This window comes from Syzygium oleosum, unplaced genomic scaffold, assembly GCF_021117445.2.
Source record: "Syzygium oleosum isolate NSW1041296 unplaced genomic scaffold, Sole_v2.1 Sole_v2.14, whole genome shotgun sequence".
NCBI classification, from domain to species: domain Eukaryota; kingdom Viridiplantae; phylum Streptophyta; class Magnoliopsida; order Myrtales; family Myrtaceae; genus Syzygium; species Syzygium oleosum.
The window spans coordinates 7,639,346-7,667,062 of record NW_026607498.1 but is presented as its reverse complement, the minus strand read 5'-3'; the positions used below and the strand labels follow the sequence as shown (position 1 = coordinate 7,667,062).

The 27,717-nt window shown below is 40.7% G+C and overlaps 3 protein-coding genes across 3 annotated transcripts; 2 read left to right on the top strand and 1 right to left on the bottom strand.

Moving 5' to 3' along the window:
• The first annotated feature begins 9,494 nt into the window (after positions 1-9,494).
• LOC115661734 (protein NLP7-like) lies at positions 9,495-13,969 on the top strand. The gene is made up of 5 exons (XM_030583936.2): positions 9,495-10,100; positions 10,709-11,280; positions 11,469-11,516; positions 11,615-12,557; positions 12,690-13,969. The coding sequence occupies exons 1-5, from the start codon at positions 9,749-9,751 to the stop codon at positions 13,829-13,831; spliced, it is 3,057 nt and encodes a 1,018-aa protein (XP_030439796.2). The 5' UTR covers positions 9,495-9,748; the 3' UTR covers positions 13,832-13,969.
• A 356-nt stretch (positions 13,970-14,325) lies between these two features.
• On the bottom strand, positions 14,326-20,745 carry LOC115661732 (beta-amylase 1, chloroplastic-like). The gene is made up of 4 exons (XM_030583934.2): positions 20,080-20,745; positions 15,773-15,983; positions 15,579-15,695; positions 14,326-15,369 (listed from the first exon to the last, which is right to left on the bottom strand). The coding sequence occupies exons 1-4, from the start codon at positions 20,625-20,627 to the stop codon at positions 14,581-14,583; spliced, it is 1,665 nt and encodes a 554-aa protein (XP_030439794.2). The 5' UTR covers positions 20,628-20,745; the 3' UTR covers positions 14,326-14,580.
• A 2,845-nt stretch (positions 20,746-23,590) lies between these two features.
• Positions 23,591-27,345, top strand: LOC115661736 (luminal-binding protein 5). The gene is made up of 8 exons (XM_056317866.1): positions 23,591-23,728; positions 24,545-24,812; positions 24,891-25,105; positions 25,212-25,454; positions 25,544-26,023; positions 26,149-26,303; positions 26,405-26,487; positions 26,601-27,345. The coding sequence occupies exons 1-8, from the start codon at positions 23,671-23,673 to the stop codon at positions 27,100-27,102; spliced, it is 2,004 nt and encodes a 667-aa protein (XP_056173841.1). The 5' UTR covers positions 23,591-23,670; the 3' UTR covers positions 27,103-27,345.
• The last annotated feature ends 372 nt before the right edge of the window (positions 27,346-27,717 follow it).

Below are 27,717 nucleotides of genomic sequence, written 5' to 3'. Positions count from 1 at the left end.
CAGGCAATTTGGGCTAAAAGGACTTGGTCCTTTGGGCAATGACCATGGTTCAAAATCCAAGATCAAAACTAGGACCCGCAGCCTTCACTTTCAATGGATCCCTATCTCCTTCAGGGGTCTTCCTTTCATCATTAGCATCGCCATGAGAACTGCGTAACAGAGATGCTTCAGAAGAAGCCAGATAGTTGCCGCAGCATTTGGGATCAGCTTGCTCGTGAGAAGGCTGTAAAATGATAACTGCAGCAGATGTATATAATAGTCATACAAAGCTCAAAGCAATTGAGAATGTCCACTAGGTAAATAAAGAACTAGATTTTGGATTGGATTGTATTAGAGAATTCAAGTACGTCCTGATGCATTTCGTTTGAAAGTTCCCTACAAGCAGTTGCTATCTGCTGCTAATTTGCTTCAGCTGGTATGGTATAGTAGTTTGCACCAAAGAGTTTCAACAAACATCAAAACTCAAGAAGTTCTAATGGAATTTCAAGATGCTTAGAGTAACAACCTTGCCACCGATTGGTCAAAATGGAGCAGAAAGAATTGGTTACTGTACATAGAATAGGACTAGTAGCTGTGAAATATCTGGGAGCTCTCAATTCCAAAGTGAAATCAAAGACGAGTCTGATGAGATTTTACAATGTCACATAGAGATACACGAATTATGAGTATTGCGGAAATAAGCAATTGAATATTAGAATAAACTAAACAAGAAAATAAATCAAACATCAGATTTACGCGATTCGGTCGGTGTGACCTACATCCAGGGGAAAATAGCAAAGAATTTCACTATAAATCAAGCAATACAATGAAAATTACAACCACACTCAAACGCTCTCGATATTTCTCACCTTTCAATTACACTCCACAACTCACACAGTATTTAGTCTTCACAATCCCTTGCGATATAATCTCTCGATCTTACAAAAAAAATCACAAATTATACCACAAGATTTATTGGCTTCAACACTCTAGGACTGATTCAGGGTGTAATTCACAAGATCAAGCAATACAAAAAAAATTACAACAACACTCGAGTCACTCAAACATTTTCAGTATTTCTCACCTCTCAATTACACTCCACAACTCATGCAGTATTTAGTCTTCACAATCTCTTGCGATATCTCTCGATCTTACAAAAAAAATTCACAAATTGTACCACGAGATTTATTGGTTGCAACGCTCTTGAACTGATTCAGGGTGTAATTCACGAGATCAAGCAACACAAAGAAATTACAACCATACTCGATTCACTCTAACGCATTCAGTATTTCTCACCTCTCAATTACACTCCACAACTCACATTGTATTTAGTCTTCACAATCATTTGCGATGTAATCTCTCGATCTTACAAAAAAATTCACAAATTATAACACAAGATTTATTGGCTTCAACACTCTTGGACTATTTCGGGGTGTCATTCAAAAGAAATCTCCTCTTGGATGTTCTTCACAAATAAGACCCGCTTCTTACATATAAGAGAATTAGATTTAAAATAGGAAACTCCCTTTTAGGAAACCACTTAAATAGGAAACTTACTCAAAATTAGGAATTTTTTTCTTGGGGCCCAGACTCACTACATATTTCCGGCAATGTTGGCCTTGACTCAATATTTGAGTCAGGTTATAATTGCTTCTCTAGATTTCGAACTTCGCTGCTACTCTTCCACAGCTCCTCATGATCTCAACTGCCACAAACATCTTCCATATCCAAGTCGCACTTGAATTTAGTCGTAACTGTGAATCTCAACAAAACACCAACTTCACTTTCACCTTTAGTTACTCCATAAGGGTTCAATGTTGTAACAGATATGTTGCATCTGTATCTGTTACAACATCGAATATGCACTTTGTTAAATTCAACAGACAGAAATTGTTGGCTCGACGGGTTTAACCTCATTATAAGTATCATTTGTGTCGATTACTGCACAACTACTCGATATCTCATGAGTTTCTAGTTGCAACTCCACCTTCTAGATCCATATAAATAGTACCACAATCAGCCCTACTCAAAATATAACTTTTCTACTGATAATAAGTGAATTTAATTTCAAACACCACAATCAACAATCCTGTTTTTTTGTGCATAGCCTAGGAATATGCACTTTATTTCCCTCTCATCGAGCTTATCATCATTCACTCGAACATAACACGGTTAACCAAATATTTTAATTATAAAATAATCAACAACCTGACCCCACTTCTTTAGGAATCTGACATCCAATCATAATCAGTGGAAATTTATTTACCAAGTAGATCACCGCACTAAGCGCATCTGCCATGGACAGCCTCGATCAAGATCATGAGAGCTAAGCGACTTTGGATCAAGGTCCCAACGCCATGACAACTTCGTAAACTTGTTAAATGAGTGGGTTGGGTCGATTTAAGTTAAGTCACAAATGATCCAATCCAAATGGACACATTAACCTGTTTATGACCCATTTATTCGCAATGTAAATTTCCCAACCCACACCCAACCCAACCCAACCCATATTGCTAAAATACTTTCATATTTAATCCAATCTAGGAAAACTTATTTCTTATGATTTTTTTTTTAAAAAATCATATTGGTTTAACACTTCCATGCAATACAAATCTATCGGATAATTTTTATAATTTTTTTAAATAAATTGACGTTTCATTTATTTTGCGGAAAATATGACATTTCTAGAAAATGTTTTCCAGGAAGTCTTCCAATTTTTGTTTGTAGCGTGACTCAAAGCGCTCATCAAGATGATTTCGAATCAATAAAAACAATAAACAATTATGTGGATGTTGGTCAGTTGATACTTCATCAATGTCGCAATCCAGAGTATCGTGACAGTGCTGAAAGTATGGAGCATCTGCTAATTTGAGCATTCTGTAGCAGCCGCAGCATAGCAGACTGATTATTAGGAGAAAATCAAGCGATTGTCGGGCCGAGCAAAGTCCAAAGGGCAAAAACATCATGACGTATGTTGTTGCTCGAGCTGGCACGGTGAGCATGCAATGTAACATATCTTCAACGCTAGAAATCGCAAGATGCAAATTGATGTTGGCTAAGAACACGATCAGCAGTAATCTGGTCAAGAGAAGCTCATAATGGTTTATGTAAAAGGGGTTATCTGTTCACTTCTGTTTTTAAACTGATAGATCGGTGCTAGTAACTCAAGGATTACTGTGTATTTGACTAATGGATTAAGATTTAGTCTTGATAAAATCCGTTTTACCCACCGACCGAGCAAGAAAATTGCTTTAACTATCTCAATCCAAGAGTATCAATCTACTCGTGCTTAATTAGGATTGGCAGTGCTCATTGAAGCCATGAAAGAAAGTCGATCGGAATAAGATTCTCAGGGTACACGTACACTCTGTAACCCTCGTCTTGTTATTACAAGTAGGGCGACATATCAAGTCGTGTCAGTTTCGAGTTAGTCATATTGTCTCGGATTTGAATTCCTCTCCAATAAATTGTACCTTTTTTTCTTTCTTAACACACTCTTTCTCTTTTGATACATTTGGATCTTGTCCAGCTCGCTTTAAAGGATCGTGAGGCTCCATATAGAAGTTGGATAGAACTTGGAAACTAAGTTCAAGTGTACAGCTGCATCATGAACTGAAAATTCATGAGATCTGCTCGGCCTAAACAACTCCAATAATAAATGCAGTTGACACTACAAACTAAAGCCACTAGCGCGATTTGTAATGATTTCTGAGTCAGTCAAGCACCAACAAAACCACTACTAGAAAAAGTTGTACATTTACTAATTGAATTCATATAATTCTCTAGTTTGCGCTCAGTCTTCTCCATTGAGTTGCGGACCCTTGTGTGTGTATATATAGAATCAATTTATAAAATCTAGAACATCCTGCTGAGTGAAAGATAATTTTTTTTATATACATTTACACCAACACAAAAAAGATAAAGAGGAAGGTGAGAATCTGAAGTGGCCTGCCTCAAGGACCATGAAGAGTGCAATCTGAAAAGTGATGATGATGATGATGATGATGATGATGGCCATGGTCTGCGCTTATGTAGACGTACATTCAGAATACATCCAAATATTTTCCCCATGTATATCAAGTTGCAAAGCATAAGATCTCCATCTGGGCAAAGCCGAATATGCATCTTATTTTTTCTCCATCCTTGCAATCACTGATTCCCTTATCTATGCATTCCTCTTTCAGCAAATTTCATGTCTGTCATACTGTGTGCTCTTCTTACTTTTCTTTGTTATTCTCCTCTCTCTCTTTCAATGTACACTGGACGTTTACCTGTGTGCTCTTTGAGAGTTCAAATTTATTGGGAAAGTTAAGAAGAAAAAACAGATAAATAAAGCATTCATAGGATTAAGGTACACACAAAGTTCAAAGTACTTGTTTATATAGGTGGTCTTTCCTGAAGCTGTTAAAATGTAAATTGAAGGATCGATTTATTATCGTCTAAAAACAACAAAAATAGATAAATTTATTAATAAAAGGAATATGAGATTGATAATTAAACTCTAATATAAAAGAGGACAAAAACAATACCTAATAAGATTTTGAACATGGAATAGTAAGAATTGGATGAGCAATCAGAAGTATGCTAGAATGCATCTTCATCCTCGTTCCACATTGTAAAATAAAATTGACAATATTGTCAACAATGCATGAAAACGAAATTTCAGCACATCTCGAAGAAATTGCCATTTCGATTCTGAACCTATTGTTCGGATTGCAATGTAGTTTTTAAACCTTTCAATTGATTTAATGTTGTCATAAACCTTTGCATGAAATTTTAATGTAGTCCATTCGACCAATGCTCGCTTAAAAATGCTAACATGGCTGCCCACTCATCGTCGACTATCCTATATGGTACAGCCTGCAATCTGAAAATTTGGTATTATGATAAACTTTCTGCTTGAACAACATCTTTGCATGATTGTATCGAATGCTTTGGGACTCCTTTCTTTCTTTCTTTCTTTCTTTCTTTCTTGTTTTTCTTTGGAATACTTCTATTTTTCATTCTTATACTTTCATGCTTCTTCTAAACGAGTCCATGTATTTTAATTTATCTAATTGAGTCTTCTGCTTTCACAAATTTTCTAATCCAATCCATGCAGCCCTAAATCAAACCAAATTCAACCGATAGGACTGCCAGACGACCCAAAGTATGATGCAAACAGAATATGCGGGTGTGTGGGAAAATTTATGCAATATAGCCGACATAAAGTATTATATGCAAAAACTTTATTAGCTAATGTGGACACTCATGTGAATGTCCACATAACGTCGTGAGATAGCCAAGTTCACTGGAATTGATATCGGATGGACTTGATTAAAAATATGTTAAAGTAGAATGATTTGATTACACAAATTAAAAGTAGATTAACTTAATTAGTAAAAGTAAAGGACGAAACTAAAAAAAATTCTTTCTCTTTGTTTTTTCCTTTGATGATGATGCTTGAAAAAATGTGAATAAAATAAAATCTGGGTTGCCTTCCCAGATCTGTGCGCTTCAAGCATGAAAAATTATAAAATCTGGATTATGTGCAACTTGTGGAGCAAATGAATGAATATGATAATAGGGCAGCGATGAACTGGGCGAACCCTGGACATGGGATGCACAATTTATCATGCCTTAATCATATCGCTGCCCAAACTGAGGAGTTTGTTTAATCTTTCTTTCAATTTGGAACGATTTAATTAGTATAGAGACCAAGTTTAATGCATTAAGCTACTCGTGGGCAGCTGGAATCGGCACTCTCGTGTGAAGATTACTCGAGAAAAGAACGATGATAAAAAGAAACTCACGACGAATTATTTTCTTAAAATTATATATTTTTATGTATATAAAATCGACGAATCGAAAGGAATGGTGCAACTTGACTAGTGTACACGTTTGGCAAAGTTAGCCCACATCGGAGCTGTACGTACGTCGTCATCCTCTGATAGAGAAAGGCCCTTTGTATTTGTCACATTTGCTCCCCCCTTGTCTTTTCGACCCCCTGAGGAAGCTCGTAACCTAGGGAGTCTTTCCTTCTTTCTTTAATCCAAGTCAAAATTGGTAAAATTCAATTTTGTAATCACGATGTCGAAATCGAATCCCAACCAAAATTCAGGTTCTCCTAGGGTGATCGGTTCTCAGTACTGGGAATCGGTCCGGTCCGGTCAAATAAAATCGGTCATTTTTTTTTTCTCACTATTTTTTTTTTTAAACTAGAATTGTATTCTCCATACCGACTATACATAATCACGAAAACAAGTGTGCAATTTGAGCTAATGCGATGACGAATTGTATTCCCCATGTTGACTATACATATGTTCTAAAATTAGAATTGTACTCCCCATGCCAATTACACACAATCGCAAAAATATATATATAGTCGATCCGGTCCATTCGGTCCGGTTCCCCTTGGAATTGGAAACAGGACTGCCCAGACACTAATTTCACTTTTAGGAACTGGAAACCGGACCGTTACTCTCGAAAACCGGACCATATCGCCGTTCCAGTACGGTCCGAGCAGTTTTCAATTTGGACAGTCCGTTTTGCGCATCACAGGCTCTCCCATTTTCAATTTCAGCTGGGCTAAGCCAAGGTAATGATTGTCCAGCAAAATTTAAAATTCCCTTTTTCGCCCCAGCTTTTAGAGATGACCCATACTTATGTAGTTGTGTATAGTCCAAACATCGAAGAGACAATAGTTTTAGTGTGATTTAAAAAAGTCCCATGTTCTAGTTTTTAGCGCGCACGTCGTTTTAGCACCCATGAATCACGATACGATTCTTAACTCTGAAGATTCACAAGCTCTCAGCGTGGTTTGGTAGGGACAATGATACCTAGCCGAATCGAACTAGGACGAGCCATAGTCATTTATTTAATGGACGAAGTGGTAACTCATAGGTTCAAGAATGGGTCATTTTTCTTGATCTGAGATGATGCGAATCGTCCAACATTTCACTATTCAATGGTCCCAAAGCCTCAATAAAAAGTTACAACCGAAAGGAGCTCTATCATATTCTATCAAATTATATAATAATCTTTTCCATCATCATCATCCACCATCAGCCATTGGCTTATTTATATTATGAATATGATTACTAATTTAATCATGAAGATCCCTCTGGTGTCATACGTACATACACACATATATATAATATTTGGTTGTGATTGTGAAGAATAGAGTAGAAAAGAGAATTTCTATGTATTTCTGCATGTCTAATACTGATGATACATGAGCCTATTTATAGGCTATTCAAGATAACTATCTAAAGCAACAAAATATTACAATATCAAAATAACATCAAATAGAATCAATCAGGGAGGATTGATATCTCTAATATTATCAATCAGGGAGGATTGATATCTCTAACAGTGATTACATAAAATTAAGAGCATGAATAAGGCTAGATCCTGCTCTTTTCTCTTCCGATGAAAAGCAATTCATCCGGCGTAATTTGAAAGGAACTTGATTTATTATTTTCCTTTTCAGTATCCAATTATGGATTTATCACTTTCTTAAGGCCGGTTTCATTTGATCATAACTTGTCTAAACATCAAATATAAAATATCAAGCTTCTCGAGACACAGAATCCCAGTCGTTTTACCAACTCGGCCGACTCCTTTCGACTTAACTATAGAGATATAGGACTCAAGGAGAAGATGGGAATACATTTATTTACGGTTCTACATCTTTATATGACTAAAATATTAACGATGACAAAGTTTTCAACTTTCTAGCTACCCAGTACACACTAATTCCACTGTTAAAAAGTTGGGTCCTCTATTACTTGGTGCATTAATTTGTTAATTTAACAAGCGAATTCGTGGCTAATTCGTCGACGTGCTTGTCTTTATTTGAACGAGGGCCATTCTCTTGTGGATCATGCAATAGCTGTCCTTAGAAAGGCTACATGCTGGTGGAGTATCGGTGGGGTAAAGCTCCCCCTTTTGGGTGAGATCCAATGTCTCATATAGTGCTACACACATTAGGCAAACTTGTCTTGTTCCTCTTCTTCTATAGTTGCATACATATGCAATTGTGTATATCTTGTATTAAAAGTTATATACTTATAATATATAAGGAAACCGGAAGATGAAATTCTTTTTTAAGGATCGCCGGGGATCGCAAAGTGTTGTACATGAAAATGCACGTTTCACTTACCGTATGGACAAAAAAAATCACACATCTTCATCATTAATGGAGTTGTGAGATAATCCGAGATATTTTCTTCTCGTGTTCATAAATATTTTTCTTGAAATTAGCTCGCACATGAAGAGGCAGAACAATATGCTATAATCAATTAAAAAGAAAAATACATTATACCACTTCTTGTTCCTATCCGGGCCTTACTCAATTTTCAGGCAACTTCTCTTTAATCTTCGTTTGTGACAAGGAATCCCATCTCAACTAAGTAAGACGCGACCCAAGTGAAAGTTTGGATGAGTGTCTAATCACAGGAATCAGTTGTGCGAAGATTGAACCGAATATCATGCGTCTAATCATACACAAACTCTCTTCTTTAACAAATCAGTAAGCCTACTCATGAGTCAACAGTTTCTCGTTCCAACTCTAACTTATAAACACGACCCAAAAAGGCTCGAAGGAAATCGACACCGTCTATTTAAGAGAGAAACAAAAAAATGTGAAGACATGTTAAATTTCTCGAAGCCGATGACTACATCACATTATTCTGAAGCTCCTGATGCAGTATTCTTATGAGAAATTAGGTTCTCCTTAGGAAAGAGAAAAGGAATGAAGGTGAAGAGTATATTGTCATCCGTGGAGATCCTAAGCAATATAGCGAGAACTTTTTAGCATACGCTTTTCTTATCGGGATAGGTTATAACTCGAGAAGTATCAATGTATGTCTTCTAAGTAGATCTTGTGTTGTTTTTATTATTGGTTAATACCATAAAAAATCTCAAACCGGTACCCATGACATATTTACCTCAAATCAATTTTGATCTCACGAAACATTTCAGACCGATAATATAATGCAAATGTACTCTTGATTAGGAGTAGTTTGGGATATGAAGTGGATGATGGGTAAATGTGTCATAAGCGCACCGGTTTAGGATTATTAATGGCATTAACCATTCTATTAAATGTGGCCTTGTCAACAAAAAAGTGGAAATATTCAATCAAATTAAAAAGACCGTAAGACTATGGTTGTTAACATAATTTTCCTTTTTGTAAAGATTAAATTATTCTTATTATTTTATTTTTGTTTTTGCTAAGATTGCAAACTAATTTACTGAACCCTAAGCTTCTAATTGGGGCCTCCGCGCCAGTTCAAGTGTATACACATGAGGGCTGACAGGACTGCATTCCTTATTTAACGTGCCCGCACACCCAGCCCCCTATTTGGTTGTATGTTTTTCGATCCCGGTACTCAGTTCTACCCTCGATGTTTATCGTCTGAGGGGTGCCGAGGTTTGCAAGAGGCCTCAGACTAAATAATTTAAGGTCTTGCTTAGGACCTACGGGACTTCGTTCATTGTTTAACGTGCAGGTGCTCGCAGGCCCGCCCAACCCCCCAAGTTGGCTGTACGTTCCTTTACCTGAGAATAAATACTTTCTGGACAATATCTGGTGGTTGGTTGCTGCGGAGAATCACTTTCCCCCGTTCGTCATTTTTTATCGCTTGTCGATCAACTGGCCCAACTGTTCGGATTCCACTACTAAAGGCTCGACCGGGAAAAGAAAGAAAAAATGAATAAGGACCACCCTCCCCGTCTCCTCCACTCGTGAGACTTTCCCGGAAAATCCCGTCGTTTTCCCGAGAAAATGCGCGAGCGCGAGGGCGACGGCCCCGACCGCAGCCACCACCACCGGCGGCGGCTGAGCCCGGGGGATCCGCTGCCGGCGGCGGCGTCCCCGAGGAGGGAGGAGTCGATGATCATGGACCTCGACCTCGATGCCTACGCGCCCTGGCCGCCGGTGGTGATGGATCAGCAGCTCCCCTTCGCCGCGAACCCCGCGTCTCCCCTCTTCCTGTCCACCGCCTCCGAGCAGCCCGGCTCTCCCCTCTGGGCCTTCTCCGGCGGGTCCGAGGACAAGCTTCTCGCCGCCGCCGCCGCCACGGCAGCCGGCGGGGGAGCCGCCGCCGGGATCGGCCTCTCCGATTACTTTGTCGCATGTGAGTCTTGAGTTCGATTCGTTCTCTTTTGGTTTCGAGTCGGGTTTTTCGGATTGCGATTGATTGAACTGTATTTGGGTCGTTAAAAAGCTTCTTTTTTTTTTTTTCATCTGAGGCTGAGAATTGAGGGTTGACTATTTGTCCACCTGCGTTCACTTGCTTATTTTTTGTCTTCTCTGGTTTTGCGATCTTTGGAAAAAGTCGAGATTTTTCCTTGTTTGGGACTCACCTGAGTTCGTTGTATGGTACTTGGTTTTTCTTTCCCCTTTGACTGATCGGGAAATTTCGTCTGACGATTCAGTTTTGTCTTCTCCCGCTTCGAAAAAACTTGGGATTCAAATTCTGATGTTTTTTTCCTGCTAAGCCAAGGAGTTTGAATTGAAATGGTGGGGTTGTTCCTGTCTCCAAAACCAGTGGCTAGTTGCCACTTCGACCCCTTGTGTTACCTGATTTCATATTATCGTGTGAGAATTATGAATTCTGAGAGTCCTTTCTCTCGACTGCGAAGTCGCCTCTTGCTTGAAGTTTGATTTGTTCCAACTGTCTGCAATTGCCTGTGAAGCCACGCTAACTGAGTTGTGACTGAGAAGTTGTTTCCAAATATACAGATCATCAAAATTCAGAGACTGAAGCCCCTGCTGAGGATGATGATCGTAAAAAGCTGCCGTCACTGTTTTTGGCGCTCAAGGCATTTGAAAATCCTGATGGATACTGTAAGATCAAAGAAAGGATGACCCAGGCTCTTCGTTACTTCAAAGAATCGACTGAACAGCATGTTCTAGCTCAGGTTTGGGCACCGGTAAAGAATGGTGGTCGGTATGTCCTTACGACTTCAGGGCAACCCTTCGTTCTCGGTCCTAATACGAATGGGCTTCACCAGTACAGAATGGTGTCTCTGACGTATTTGTTTTCTGTGGACGGGGAGAACGATGGAGAATTGGGGCTTCCTGGTCGTGTTTTCCGGCAAAAGCTGCCTGAATGGACTCCTAATGTACAATACTACACCAGCAAAGAATATTGGAGGCTTGATCATGCTCTTCATTATAATGTTCAAGGAACCTTGGCTTTGCCCGTCTTTGAACCATCGGGGCAATCTTGTGTTGGCGTGCTTGAACTCATAATGACTTCACAGAAGATTAACTACGCACCGGTGGTTGATAAAGTCTGCAAAGCACTTGAGGTTGGGTTTTGTTTAAGAATCATGCTTTTCTTTCTTCTGAAATTCTCTTATTTGGCATTGGTGACAGTTTCATTCTTTATTGCATCAATTTGTTGGCTGTCAGTTTCTGATAGTAGTTAATCATTTAATCACAATGCAAAAGATAGCATTACAAGAATTGGCAGTCATACAATTTCAGTTTTCTGCAGGCAGTGAACTTGAAAAGTTCTGAAATCCTGGATCATTCAAACCTACAGGTAAAATGCGCCGAGTTTGCACCACATCCCCAACTTAATGCTGGATATCAAGATACTGTGGTTTGCCTTTTCTTACATGCTTTAGCTTTTGAAACCAGATATGCAATGAAGGGCGGCACAATGCATTGGCTGAAATTTTAGAGATATTGACAGCCGTATGTGAAACCCACAAGCTACCTCTGGCTCAAACCTGGGTCCCGTGTCGGCATCGCAGTGTTCTGGCTGATGGTGGTGGCCTGAAAAAGAGTTGTTCTAGCTTTGATGGTAGCTGCATGGGACAAGTCTGCATGTCCACAACTGATGTGGCATTTTATGTTGTAGATGCTCATATGTGGGGCTTTCGGGAAGCTTGTGTTGAGCATCACTTACAAAAGGGTCAGGGGGTCGCTGGGAGGGCTTTCTTGTCCCAGAACTCTTGCTTCTGCAAAGACATCACCCAATTTTGCAAAACCGAGTACCCTTTAGTGCATTATGCACGAATGTTTGGGTTAACCAGTTGTCTTGCAATCTGCTTACGAAGTAGTTATACTGGAAATGATGATTATGTTTTAGAATTTTTCTTGCCCACTGGCATCACCGATAATAGTGAGCAGCAGTCATTATTGAGCTCTTTATTGTCTACAATGAGGAATCATTTCAAGAGTCTTATGGTTGCTTCTGGGAAAACACTTCAACTGGAGGACAACTCTATTGAAGTTATTGAAGCTGTGCTGAATGAGAGACTTGATTCGAGAGTTGACAATCTTCAAATACCTACATATACAGAATTATTGGCTGGACCCGATTACTTGCCAAACGGAGGAGCGGCAAAGCTGTTAGATTCATCAAAGCAGCTGCTGGTGGATGTCATCGATGCAACCAATGATGGAGTCAATCCTGTAATAGCAATTGCAAGTGAGGATGTTGTTACTTTTCCAGAAAATAATGTGATGAAAAAGAAATCTGAGAAGAAGCGAGGAAAGGCTGAGAAATGTATTAGCCTTGAGGTTCTTCAGGAATATTTCACTGGCAGCCTTAAAGATGCTGCAAAGAGCCTCGGCGGTACGATCAATTTCTCTTGCTTCCATTGGCCACTATTTATCTCATCGTTTTTATTTGGTGTTTCGCCTCGCATAGGAATTTGATTGCATTTTCTTGTTTTATATCTAAAGTTGTATTCTTGCCTCTTTCCAGTTTGCCCAACAACAATGAAACGAATCTGCAGACAGCATGGGATTTCAAGGTGGCCATCCCGCAAAATTAGCAAAGTCAACCGTTCTTTATCAAAGTTGAAGCATGTCATTGAATCTGTTCAAGGTGCTGAAGAAACATTCAGTATAAGTGCTTTAGCTACAAGTCCACTTCCCGTTGCTGTTGGTTCTATTTCTTGGCCTTCCAGTTTGAAAGGGTCCAATGAGCAAAACCCACCCGAAGCCAAGGTACTTGAAGCACAAGGTGAAAGGATGAATCCGTCCCCATCCAAGTTACCCAGAACTGATGAAGATGCTGCGATGCAAAATAAATCTCATGGGAGGGTGCCTCACGAGGAGCAACTCTCAAACGAGCATGGCGGGTTTCCACCAGAATTTGCTGGAGCATCAAGCAGATCTAAATCTAGAAGTGGCTCGAGGGAACAGAGTGCCGGTACACCCACTTCTCATGGTTCGTGCCAAGGTAGTCCGGCCAATGAAAGTTTGCCCGTGAAGGATCAGTCTGATTCTCCACACAATGATCAATGCGTAAAAAGAGGGGGCTCTCCAGAAATGATGTTTAAGTTGACAAATGCGCTGAACTTCTCCGCTGCATATTCAATGCCTGATGCTCTAGTAGTTACAGAACTTCAAGAACCATTTGGAGGAATGCTAATTGAGGATACTGGAAGCTCAAAAGATTTGAGAAATCTGTGTCCATCAGTTGCAGATGCAGTTTTGGAAGATCGGGTCCCAGAGTCCAGCTGGACGAATCCCCCATCCTCTGATATGGCTTCCAAACAAGCGGCAACTTTTCTTACAACAACGCCTCGCGCTACACCTAGGCAAGACATGACGTGTGTGACCATCAAGGCTACGTACAGAGAAGACATTATAAGATTCAGGATATCACTGAGTTCTAGTATCGTGGAGCTGAGGGAACAAGTGGCGAGGAGGCTGAAATTAGAGGTGGGTACCTTTGATATCAAATACCTTGATGACGATCAGGAGTGGGTTTTGATAGCCTGCGATGCAGACTGGCAAGAATGCATGGACATCTCGCGATCATCTGGCTGTAATATGGTCAGGCTGTTAGTTCATGATGTGATGGCGAACCTGGGAAGCTCCTGTGAAAGCTCAGGGTAATGACTATAGGAATGTAAATATAGTTTGTATGTTGTACCACTTTCTTTTTGTTAGTGTGGCAGGAAGCAGATGCAAAGAGATTGTATGCGACTTGTATAAAAAATTTTGGAGAATTTTAGGCAATTCTTCCTTTGTTAACTCTTATCGTACGAAAACAGTTCGTTTGATTTGACCCTTCCAATGGTATTGACATCATTTTCTCACCATTATACCCTTTCTCCAACCTTGCTTTACTAGAAAGTAGAAATTAGTATGGACATCTTCTTCACATTATTCATCTGGTCTATCAGAATTTTACCCTCATGGAGCTCCGAAAACACAAATTCTCAGCCCTTTTATCTTGAACTTTAAGCCACTAGCGACCGGACGTATTGCGAATTGTGATCTCACAATCAGTTGGATGGCCCCATGTGTAAAAGACAATTTGAAATGTGGTCGTTCCCGAGCAATCCCACAGCGAAACCATGAATGAAATGAGCATCCAACAAAGTATCTGCCAATCAAGGAATATAGATTCCAAAATGATGTGTATACAATATAGGCCTGCCATTTGAAAAATCATGGTAAGGCATTATGAAGTTGTTATACACCAAACAGTTCTCTTCCTCAGTGACGAGCATAAAATGGCTGTGAAAAATGGGTATTGCTACACATTTCACAACACTACACCAAGGTTGAATTCCGTATGAGAATATACATCAGACGGCATGGGTAAAATAAATATCCAACTAGGCAGGGAGGAGGCTTCCTCAGCTGTAGGCAAAAGCAAATCCGAGTTTCGCAGAATCTGCTGCTGAAGAATGAATATCTGGAGAGCCTAGTCTGGCTCGAAAAATATTGGCAACAGACATTTGCCTAACAAATCGAGAAAAACGCACCCAATTGTTGTATTCAAACAAGTTTTTATCCATCCTAACAAAGTTGAATGAAAAGGACGGCTTTTCTAGACCATCTGAGTAAAGCTTTGACATTTTTAGGACCTGTTGAAATGACCTATCATCTAAATTGCTTGTGCAGTTTTCACCTTCAAGGGATACATCACAGACCCTAGCAGCCAAAAGGAGCTGTCTGAGAAAGCCTTCAGGGCTACTGACCGGGTTCATCTGCTTCTCTTCCACATCTTGCATTTCAAAGCATGTAGAGCATAAAGTAAATCCATACCTACCAAACATGCGAGTGATTGGTAGGTAGCCATCTCTCGTTGAAGTATTGTAATAGCCTGCAGTTAATTCAGATGCATGAGACTCTGTGCCATAGTGCCAGTGAATTCCGGCCACTTTTGATGATGTATTCACTTCAATGCCGCGGAAGATCGTCTCAGCTTCCCTGCATATCCTCTCTCCATGCAAAAGCAGCATCCCCGAGTACCACTCAAGGAAAAATTTACCATAGGCTGTATTCCAAGAGCCATCATCACTTTTAAAAAACTCAGTATTCTCCAGGTCCTGCATCAAATTGCCAGTGCCAATAGGGCCTCCACTTCCCCATTCACGCATTCCAATCTCTCGTGCACAAGCGTTTAATGATGCAAGCATATACTGGCCAGAGCAAGGAAACAATAACAATGTCAATATAAGTCATAATTCAGGATTATAAAACCAGAAGACAAAAGAAAAGGAGAGAGCAGGCCCATGCATGGGGAAAGGAGTGGAGACCAGTAGAAGCAACCAGGTACAAAAGAACTAAAGCCTGATTGAAACATTTTCTGTGCAAATACAGTATAGGCTTAATTTCCCTGCATTCATACCTTATCATAGCATTGAAACTCTCCAAGTTCACGTGACCGCCAAGCCCACATCAGCTTGTGGGAAGGACATGAAGGATACCTTAATTCACCAGCAGGACCCATCCCAACTTGAACTCCCTGAAGAGAATAAGATTAACGAATGGGCAACTGAATCTAGGATTTAGGTATCTATAAAACATATCATATGATCTTACAGTTATGACATCGCCAAAAAAGGACCTAAATGCGTCCCTGAAGTTCCTCATAAAATCTGCATATGCTTGAATGGGTGATCGTCCTTGCAGCACAGGAAGAATGTCACATCCTAGGGAAATGTATTCCGTACTCCTCCTTCCTAATCTATCTGAATAAGTTATATCAGGGTCTTTATCCATCTGTTGAAGCACCCAAACAGGCAGAGGTATCCTACAATAACATAAAGGTATCGGAGCCATAAAATAAGACTATGGCATAAAACGGCACTGACCAAATCCGTATAATTTTGAAGCAAGACAAATCAGTCAAAGGGTACTGTTAATTTGCCGGAGAAAATGTTAATCAACAGAAAAGAGAAAAGTTATGACCAAAAAAATTGACATTATATCAGTACATTAAAAAAAATAAACTGAGCTAGAGATCCTTCAATTGAGTAGAATGAAACTTCCAAGAACAAACTTCATGGACTACCTATATCAAGGTATCATGCAAAAAGTATCACATAGTATGCATATAAGACTTGGTATGATTTCCTTTTAGGGAAACTTAGGTAACTGCAGAAATTTTTCCATCAAACACCAGATCATGCATAAGCTCTAGGCACGATAGCTTCACAATCAGGGACAACAAATCATGGTTGAAAAAATCGTTATCAATTTAATGACTTTCTTGTAGAAATGTCAGTGACATAGGACAGAACTGTTGGAGGCAACACCCAATAGAAGCCGCAAGGATAACAAAGTGAAAGAAAAGCAGGGGCACACAAAATGAAGGAACTCCAACACGCTGGAAGACACAACAACATTCCTTTCAAGTCGGTAAAATAAGCAAATTCAAAGTTAGTCAATATCCTTCAACAGCAAGTAATTGAAGGAAAAGTCAACATTGGTGTGCACCTCGTGTCCATGTGCAAATGAAGTCAGCCAAGGCTGAGTCGGTTCGTGCATCTATGTACAGCTTGTAGTTGTTGTTGTAGAAGAGTGTTTCAAAGAGCCAACGAGAGAGGCCACCAGATGCAAAACGTGAACTTCGAGAGAGAGAGAGACAGAGACAGAGAGAGAGAGAGAGAGAGAGAGAAAGGCAACGCAGCCAGATAGAGAGAGTTGCTCTCTATGAGTGAGAGATAAACAGATTAGTTGAGAGTGTGTATCTGTATAAGCAAGTATTGCTTTGAGTATTTTGAGTGTGGTGAGAGAAAATATATTGCAATGGTCATGTGAGATAATATTTGATTGTTATACTTGTACCGTAGTTTGGTATAACGAGTGTATCTCAAGTTGTCGATTACAATTCTCTCGTGTTACCAATATAACGCTTCCAAATACCCTATAAGGGGTATCAAAGTAAGGTTGCGCACTCTATGATTGGTATCAGAGCTAGCAGGCCAGGGACCAGAGTACAAGAGCCTAGGAGGTTAGGAACCGGAGTATCAAAGTAAGGTTACGCACTCTACAATTGGTAAAAGAGCTAGCAATGGAATCCACAAGTTCTGTTCAATTACAACTTCCAAAGTTGAACGGAAGGAATTTCAATAATTGGTCCGTCCAGATGGAGGTTCTTTTCAAATCGCAAGATTTGTGGAACCTAGTGGAGAATGGCTACACTAGATTGGCCGATGCTGAAGCATTCGATGCTTTAAGAAAGACGGAGAAAGATTTATTGGTGGAAACCCGAAAGAAAGATCAGAAAGCGTTATTTACAATCTTTCAAGCCATGGAGGAGACGATATTTGAAAAAATATTGAGCGTGGAGACTGCAAAAGCAGCATGGGATATATTGCCAATCCTACAAAGGTAATGATCGTGTCAAGCGAGTGCGGCTCCAAACACTTCGAGGAGATTTCGAGTCTTTACGCATAAATGACTCTGAATCAATCTCGGCATACTTTGATCGGGTGCAGACTATTGTTAACCAACTGAGGGTTAATGGTCAAGGACTCCAAGATGTTCGAGTTGTAGAAAAAATCTTAAGGTCTTTGACTAAGAGATTTGACTACGTTGTTGCGACAATTGAAGAAGGCCAAGATATATCAACCATGACAATGGAGCAGTTGATGGGTTCATTATGCTCGCATGAGCAAAGAATGAATCAGAAATCCATCAGTTCGTATCCCGAGCAAGCACTGTAGAGTTGGGTGGTTCGCTCAAGTCGAGGAGATTATCAAGTGGACGAGGTCATGGAGGTGCCTGAGGTAGAGGTGAAATTTTGAATTTCACCAAAAAGTATAAAACATGTGACAAATCAAAGATCAGGTGTTTTAAGTGCAATAAATTCGGACATTACAAACCCGAATGTCAAGAAGAGGTGACGGAACATGCACATATCTTCGATGATGACAAAGATGTGGTGCTAGCATGTGCCCTGAATGATGAAAGTTCTAAACGAGATTTCAAGAGCCAGAGGAGAAATGGCACTGACGCTAGAGATGGCAAGCAGTGGAAAAGTCACTGGCAGAGGCGACCCGCAGTGAGAAGCACTCAGCCAAGGGGAGCTCACCAAGATCGCGACAAGGACAACAGAAGGCATAGCGGACGGTGCTACATCTGTGGCAAAGTAGGTCACTTTGCTAGAGTCTATTGGTTCAGGAGAGAAGAAGGAAATGCAACAACTTCTTTCAAGAAGAAGAACGACAGTAAAGAAGAATGGAGTCTTCAAGCGACTATTGTGGCAGAGGAGCAAGAAGAGCTCGAAGCCACCGATATCATCGAGACAGATGATGTGATAGCCATTAAGATGTCCCCGAAGAAGAGCAAGTCGAGGGAAAACTCGAAGAAGCAAGTAGTAGCTTCAACAAGCAGCTTTGAGAAGGAACTGCAAGAGATGCAGAAAATATTGAAAGAGAAAGACGAAATGTTGAGGCAAAAGGACAAGGAGCTCAAGCTAAAAGAAAGAGAGCATGAGAAGCTCTGGTATGAGCTCAAGAAGTTGCAGAAGCTCAAGAATGCTGCCCAGAGAAAAAGATCCTAAAGGGCAAGGATCAATGGAAGAGTGTAGAGAAGAAGCCCTATGAGAAAAAGGATCGAGATGTCTACACCGAAATGCTTCAGATGGAGTTGAATCAATTGAAGCATGAAATGAAAACCATGAAAGAGTGACTTGACCGCATGAGATGCAATCTAAAAACTTTTGCAAAAGATTTGAGTGGGGAGACTGCGAAGAAAGAAAAAGAGACTGATGCGCAAATTGAAATGGCGTTGATGAAATCTGAGCTTCACAAGGCCCAGTCGGAAGTCGGTAGTCGTAGAGGCAACTGAAGAAGACGAATACCAGATGCTATATGATAAGAGTATTCGGTGTTGAGGGGGAGTGTTGGAGTCAACACCTAATAGAAGCCGCAAGAATAACAAAGAGAAAGAAAAGCAGGGGGCACACAAAATGAACGAACTCCAACACGCTGGAAGACACGACAGCATTCCTTTCAAGCCGGTAAAATAAGCAAATTCAAAGTTAGTCAATATCCTTCAACAGCAAGTAATTGAAGGAAAAGTCAACATTGGTGTGCACCTCTTGTCCATATGCAAATGAAGTCGGCCAAGGCTGAGTCGGTTCATGCATCTATATACAGCTTGTAGTTGTTGTTGTAGAAGAGCGTCCCGGAGAGCCAACGAGAGAGGTCACCAGATGCAAAAGGTGAACTTCGAGAGAGAGAGAGAGAGGCAACGCAGCCAGACAGAGAGAGTTACAGATTAGTTGAGAGTGTGTATCTGTATAAGCAAGTATTGCTTTGAGCATTTTGAGTGTGGTGAGAGAAAATATATTGCAATAGTTGTGTGAGATAACATTTGATTGTTATACTTGTACCGCAGTTTGGTATAACAAGTGTATCTCGAGTTGTCTATTACAATTCTCTCGTATTACCAACATAATGCTTCCGCATACCCTACAAGTGGTATCAAAGTAAGGTTGCGCACTCTACAAGAACAAGCCAATGCAGATGTCATGTATGCAAAGGACCTCATTATATCACCAATTCGCTGCAGATGCAGATGAAGATTTCGTGCTAGAAGTTCATGGTAGCAATACTCTCTCTCTCTCTCTCTCTCTGGGACAAACCTCGTGTTGCCCGCATTTCTCTAAAAGATTTAGATCTCTCATCTATTGCTTATGGACTCGGAATAACATCATGTAACCCCAACTCATACAGCACCCTATCAAACCAAAAGCCCTTGACTTCATTCTAAGTGATATGCCTCTCAATCCTAACAAACAGTTCAAAATAATTGGTGAGCCACATTGCATCCATCAATCAATCATCACAAGCAATACAGATCACGCATATATCGAAAAGCATAAAAATCACACCAACCAGTTAGGATCCCCAGGACCAGTGCCACACTGGTGAAACCCCATCACTGCCCTAACCTTCAATCCACAGCGCCTCGCCATCGTCACAATCTCCCAATATCCATCCCAATTGTAAACCCTAGGCTCTTCCCTCTCCACCAGCCCCCACCACACCTCCATCACCACCCCCTCCACCCCCGCCGCCGCGAGGGCCCGGAACGACTGCGCCATCGCCCTCCTCCGCCTCACCTGCCCCGCTCCGGGGCCCACGGCGTCGGCGGGGAGCGCGACGAACACCGGCGATCCCCCCCGGCGGCGGGCGGCGGGGGAGAGCGCGTGTTGGAGCTCGTACTGGCTGAGGTCGCCGTTATCCGGCGAGACGGACCCGCTACCGGCGCCGGAGGGGGTGGAGGAGTTGAGCCGCGCCGAGGCGGCGAGGCGGCGCCGACGAGGAGGGGGGTGGTGGGGGAACGCGGCGGCGATCGGCGGGGAGCGGGCGAGGCTGGCGGCGGAGTCGGCGCGGCCGCAGCAGAAGGAGGCGGAGAAGCTGGGAGGAGATGCGATCGCCATTGGAGGGAACTTCGGAGGTGTTAGGGTTCGGATTCCTCCATGAACTTGCAGAAATGGAGAGAGAGGGATAGAGAGTGCTTCCTGTGCACAACAGTGCGAGGAGAAATTGGGATCACAATTTTCCATTTTTGTCCAGGTTTTATTAATTTAATTAGGCTAAAATACTGAAAATTAGTGCGCCATTGGTGGGTTTTTTTTGCTTTTAAATTTTATTTTTTTTCTAATTATTAAAAAAATATCTATTAATAGCAGCATAAAGGATCGCGACTTTTTTAAGATTTTCTTGATGTAAAAAATAACATGGGTTTATGTAATTCCTTCTTAAGGATTTAATCCTTCAATAGAAATAATAAAAACAGAAATGATATATATACTACTAACGATGATTGCGATGATGGCGATGATTTCTGGTACTATTCAAAAAGTAATATTTAGGTCTAATTTTAAGTATATAATTTTAATTTGCAATGGTTATTGTAACTATAAATAATTGGAAAACCCCTTGGCGAGTATGAATAACAAGCAATTCAATATCCATGGGATAATTATGAAAAAAAATCCTAAACCTATTACGTTTGTATCAATTTAGTCCTAAACTTTCAAGTTGATTAATGTAGTCATAAATCTTTTGAGAATTTAACAATGTAGTCCATCGCCAGTGTGGACGCCAACTGCCCTTCATGTCACGGGCCAAAGCTTGCGTTGATATTTTTTTTAATAAATTTTAAAATTTTCTTTTCTTTTCTTTTCCTTTTTTTCTTTTTTATCCTTTCACTGTGGTCAATCTCGCCCATGCCTGGCGAGGCCTTGCCCATCGCAGGCTTACAATGAAAAAAAAACAAAAGAAGAGAAGGAAAAGAAAGATGCCCGGCGTCTACATGGTTAAGTTGAAATAAATTGACAAAACATTAAAAGATTTAGGATTAAATTTGCCAAATTGAAAGGTTTATAACTGAATTGACTCAAAAACAATAAGTTTATGACTTTTTTAGTAATTTTTTTAATATTCATTGTCATTTTGCTTCCTCCCCTAGCCATTACCACAATATCTATTTATAGAACTCTCATCTTACTCCAAACTTTGTGAGGGTAAATTTTAATTTTGCGACTTTTCTTAAAGTAAAAAAGTTGATACTTTTTGAAATATACAAATATTTTAGGTGTACAATTTATATTATCTAATCATACTTTTTAAGACTCGAAAATGTTTTCTAAAATTTTAAATTTTACAGGGAAGATCATCAGCAGAAGTACAAGCAGTTCTTGGAGTTTTAAAACCGGCGCTCTACCTAAAAATACATACCATAACTAATTACATATAGCTTTTAAGATCCGTTACAAAGAGTTCTAAGAAAGTGACATATTCCTAAAATATTGATAATTAAATATTCACACAAACTGAATACATCAATCCACATTAATATTCTCGCTTAGTTAATAAAGACCTACTTAATATTTTAATGCGCGATTAAAAGATGTGCATAAGTGTAAAAGTGTCCACAAGGTATTAAAAATTTACTATAGTAGAATGGTTAATGGACTCTAGTACTGATGTACTAGATGTCGGTGACAACGTCATTGATGACAAAAGTGGTTAATGGCTAAGGTGATAATGTGTCAAGGTTGCGATGGTAAAACGGTGACAGTATTATGAACGACATGGTGGTGAAACTAAGAAGTTATGTAAAGAAGATGATCGTTTAGGCGGTAGTAGCAATTCCCATGTTGGTAAATCCACATTATATCTCCATTTGTAATGGAGCGTTGAAAGATGATTTTTTTTCTTGAAAAAATGACACAAATGATCCTTGAACTTTCACTTAATATGCAATATGATTCGTGAACTTCTAATTTATTTGATGTGGTCCATGAACTTTAGCTTGATGTGCAATATCATCCTTGAACTTTCAATTTATTTAATGTGGTTCATAAACTTTTAATATATGTTCAAGTTAGTATACGGACTATATGAAAATGTTCAATGAGGTCCCTAAACTTGAATTAATGAAAGTATAGCATTGAATATTTTAATATAGTTTAAGGACGAACTTAAACATGTATAAAAAATCCATGACCACTTTGAACAAATTAAAAATATAGAGACGACATTACATATTGGGCTAAAGTTGAGGGATCACATTTAACAAATTAAAAATTTATGGACCACATTGCACATTGAATAAAAGTTTATGAACTATTTGTATCATTATCCTCTTTTTTCTTTGGTTGAGGTTCAGCCACTTTATGTCCTTGGAAAAAATATAGGGAAATATAAAGAATAAGTTCCATTTTTCACCCAATAACTAAGAATATACCTCAAATTTTCAAAATACAAATTTCCCATCTCAAGATAAATTTCTTACTTTGAAAAGATCAAATTACCCATTTTTTGCAAATTCGAAGAGAAAAAGAAATTGGAAATGCTAAAACACTTTCATGCAATACAAATAATTTTTTTATTAAATTAAGGCCTCGTTTGTTTCGCAAAAAATGTAACATTTCTGAAAAATGTAGGAAGTGACAATATTTTCACGTGTTTGCTAGAAATCTAAAAATGAACCGAACGATATTAAATATTTTCAGCCGTTTGGTTTGAAAGTCTAATTTGATTTTCCTTCGCGCACTCCTTTTATAATTTTTACTTTTATTTTTGCCTTTCGTTTTTTCTTTTCAAAAAAGATCGAGTTTTTAGTTATTTGAAAAATTCGAAAACTCAGATACACTTTCCACGGGTTTGACTAAAACCCAACGTGATCTCGACGCGTAAGATCTCCATCACATCCAACGGCCAGGAACCTCCCAACGCCAGGGGCCAACGCCATTGGCTCGGCCACCCCACCCCCGCAACGCCATTGGTCCACGTCATCGCCGATGACATGTTCTGACGCTGCACCTTGCAGCAGACGGGATTTCGCTCCCTATATAAGCAAAATCCGGAGAGCTCTCTCCGTAGCCCATCCGTTCGCATCTCGCGGAACCTCCATTGTCATCGGATTCAAGCTCCGAGAAGGAACAGAGGGAGAGAGAGCGAGTTGCAGACGCCATGGCTGGCTCGTGGAGAGCTCGCGGTTCGTTCGTCGTGCTGTCGATCCTGCTCTTCGGTAAGATTTCGCCTCCGAACGATCCGTGCTCTCGCTCGTAGATCTCAGTCGCTCGTCGGTCGAAGATGCTGGTTTAGTGTGTTGTTTTGGCGAGTGTTTTCGGAGTGTTGCTTGATCGCTGTAGCGCGGTAGATCTGGTCGATTCGAGTGTTTCGGGATCTGCTGCATCGGCTTGCGACGCCTTTTCTTTTGGCGATCGTTTGGTTTGATCAGTCTTGCGATAGGTTTGATTTGTTCGATGTCGGTGTAAGTAGTGTTATGGCGAACATGAGATGGATGACTTTGAATGATCTCTATCTATGCGCTTGCATCATGTATTTGCTTGGGGGACCATTGAACTTGCGAAACTGCTCGATTCTCGGATTTTGAAGGCAAGCGGGGTAGAGAGAGGCGAGGAATGTTGGAATTTTCTCTTTGTTGTCGACTAGCTCGGGAATTCGGATAGGCCGTGTCGGATCATTGTACCGATTCTTTCGGCTGCCTCGCACCGGTTAGCTTTAAGTGGCAAGCTTTTTTTGCCTTTGGTTGGAGTAGATGGCTGTCGCCTAGCTTAACTATCTTGTTGACTTGGTCTTGCGTGTTTGCTTGATTTACATATACGTATTCATTCTGTGTGATTTTAGTTGCATGTTGATTTGCCATGTTAGTGTGGTTTTCCTTTTATGTTTGCCATCCACTTTTAGTCTAGGCGCTATGTGTTGCATGATGATAATGCTACTTGATGCTCCCATAAGATTGGAAGTTGCTTCTGTCGAATTACTGTGAAGGACTTTGGGCATTTTGCAGAGGCAATAATGTGTCTATTCTTGGTTACAGGATGTCTGTTTGCAATTTCCATTGCGAAAGAGGAAGCCACGAAATTGGGTACAGTTATTGGCATTGATCTCGGCACAACCTACTCTTGTGTTGGTGTCTACAAGAATGGTCATGTTGAAATTATAGCGAATGACCAAGGAAACCGTATCACTCCATCATGGGTCGCTTTCACCGACAGTGAGAGATTGATCGGTGAGGCTGCTAAGAACCAGGCAGCTGTTAACGCCGAAAGGACGGTCTTTGATGTCAAGAGACTTATTGGAAGAAAGTATGCGTCCTTCTATTGTCATGTCTTTGTTTCTGGATTTTGTGGGATATGATGCTAAGTGAGACCATTATTTGACAGGTTTGAGGACAAAGAAGTTCAGAGGGACATGAAGCTAGTTCCGTACAAGATTGTTAACAAGGACGGTAAGCCTTACATTCAGGTCAAGATCAAGGATGGTGAGACCAAGGTTTTCAGCCCTGAAGAGATCAGTGCTATGGTTTTGACTAAGATGAAGGAAACAGCTGAAGCATTCCTTGGAAAGAAGATCAAGGATGCCGTTGTCACTGTTCCAGGTGTGTAACTATCAACTGATCTTCAGTTCACTTTCCTTTCAATGTGGATAAACTTGTCAATCATTTTGGTTGTCTTGACTGTTGTGACACTTTCGTCAATATGCAGCCTACTTCAATGATGCCCAGAGGCAAGCTACCAAGGACGCTGGTGTGATTGCTGGACTTAATGTTGCTAGAATTATCAATGAACCCACTGCTGCTGCCATCGCGTACGGCTTGGACAAGAAAGGTGGTGAGAAGAATATCCTTGTGTTTGACCTCGGTGGTGGAACATTCGACGTCAGCATCCTGACAATTGATAATGGTGTCTTTGAGGTTCTTGCCACAAATGGTGATACCCACTTGGGAGGTGAGGATATATACTTTTAACTGAGTGGACTGACTTTAATGTATTGCATAAATAACATGTTTGTTTACTAATTATGTGCTTTTTTGCAGGTGAGGATTTCGATCAGAGAATCATGGAGTACTTCATTAAATTGATCAAGAAGAAGCATGGCAAGGATATCAGCAAGGACAACAGAGCTCTTGGTAAACTTAGGAGGGAAGCTGAGCGTGCCAAGAGAGCTCTGAGCAGCCAGCATCAGGTCAGAGTGGAAATTGAATCGCTCTTTGACGGCACGGACTTCTCTGAGCCATTGACCAGGGCAAGGTTCGAGGAGTTGAACAACGATTTGTTCAGGAAGACAATGGGACCTGTGAAGAAAGCTATGGAAGATGCTGGTTTGGAGAAGAACCAGATCGACGAGATTGTTCTTGTTGGTGGAAGTACCAGGATTCCTAAGGTTCAACAACTTCTTAAGGACTACTTTGATGGGAAGGAGCCCAACAAGGGTGTGAATCCAGATGAGGCTGTTGCTTTTGGTGCAGCAGTGCAAGGAAGTATCTTGAGCGGAGAGGGTGGTGAAGAAACCAAAGGTATGCACAGCTTCACGCACACATGCTTGAATGCTTGTTTTTTCAGATGATTTCAATTTCTTAGGCTTGGTCGTGAGAGATGATTTACTAGACTACTTACTGACATAAGGCAATACTCGATGCAGATATCCTTCTCTTGGATGTCGCTCCCTTGACTCTTGGTATCGAGACTGTTGGTGGGGTGATGACCAAGTTGATTCCTAGAAACACAGTCATCCCTACTAAGAAATCACAAGTTTTCACTACTTACCAGGACCAGCAGACCACCGTATCCATTCAGGTACCATACTCCTCCTCTTCTTCTTTTTTTCCTTTCTGGAAGATGGAGTTATTATGTTAGAAGGAATGAAACTTAGTCGGGTTGCTTCGGTGCTGTAACAGGTGTTTGAAGGCGAAAGGAGTCTCACTAAGGATTGTAGGAATTTGGGAAAATTCGACTTGTCTGGAATTCCCCCAGCTCCAAGGTTTGTGTTCTATCTGTCTAACACCTTTCTAACATTTGGTTATTCCATCATCAAAATTGCTTTTTTTAACTGCTAGCTGGTAGTAAAACTCATACCATTCTTATATCGAACAGAGGAACCCCTCAAATCGAAGTTACATTCGAGGTTGATGCCAATGGTATCCTGAATGTCAAGGCTGAGGACAAGGGCACGGGTAAATCTGAGAAGATCACCATCACGAACGACAAGGGTCGTCTCAGCCAGGAGGAGATTGACCGGATGGTCAGGGAAGCTGAGGAATTCGCAGAGGAAGACAAGAAGGTGAAGGAGAGGATCGACGCTAGGAACAGCCTCGAGACTTACGTCTACAACATGAAGAACCAGATCAACGACAAGGACAAGCTCGCCGACAAACTCGAGGCCGACGAGAAGGAGAAGATCGAGACCGCCACCAAGGAGGCCCTCGAGTGGCTCGACGACAACCAGTCCGCCGAGAAAGAAGACTACGAGGAGAAGCTCAAGGAGGTCGAGGCTGTGTGCAATCCAATCATCACTGCCGTCTACCAGAGGTCAGGCGGAGCCCCAGGCGGTGGAGAGTCTTCTGAAGATGACGATGATTCGCACGACGAGCTCTAAACCGTTTTCGGTTCGATCGAGAGCTTATGCCAAGAAAGGCGGGAGAGAGAACGGACGATTAGGTTTAGACTAGGGAAGACTCGGGTGTTAAATTTTTGTGACATGGAATACTCGGGATCAATGGTTCCCCTTCGCTTGGTTCTTTCGGGATATGATGATACATTTTATTAGATCACTTTTCTTCTTCTTTTCAAGTACTTGTAATTCTACTTATCTGAAAAACTATTTCCCAGATTTTGGTCACCATCCTTGCGTTCGCCTCTAGTCTTTCATGCTTGAAAGCGGAAACGTAAAGCTCAATTCACTATTCGCAGTCGTTGACGGTCCAGCTCAGAACTAACCAACGTGGGCTGTGGTGTGACCGATAGCGGGTGCGCGCGCGCGCGTGTGGATTAGTTGATCTCGTCAAGAACGCAACTCGTAAAGTGGACTCGACCGACGAAAGATGTTTGCCTAATCGGCTGCGGTGACTTTAAATGCTATTCTAGCTCTATAATCTGGTTTGACTTTGTAGTCCAGGTAATCCCTAACCAAGATAGTAGTCATGGTGAAGCCAAAATATTTGTACAAACCAACGAAGTAATCCCATCTCCAACGGTCCAAAGGTTCAATTCT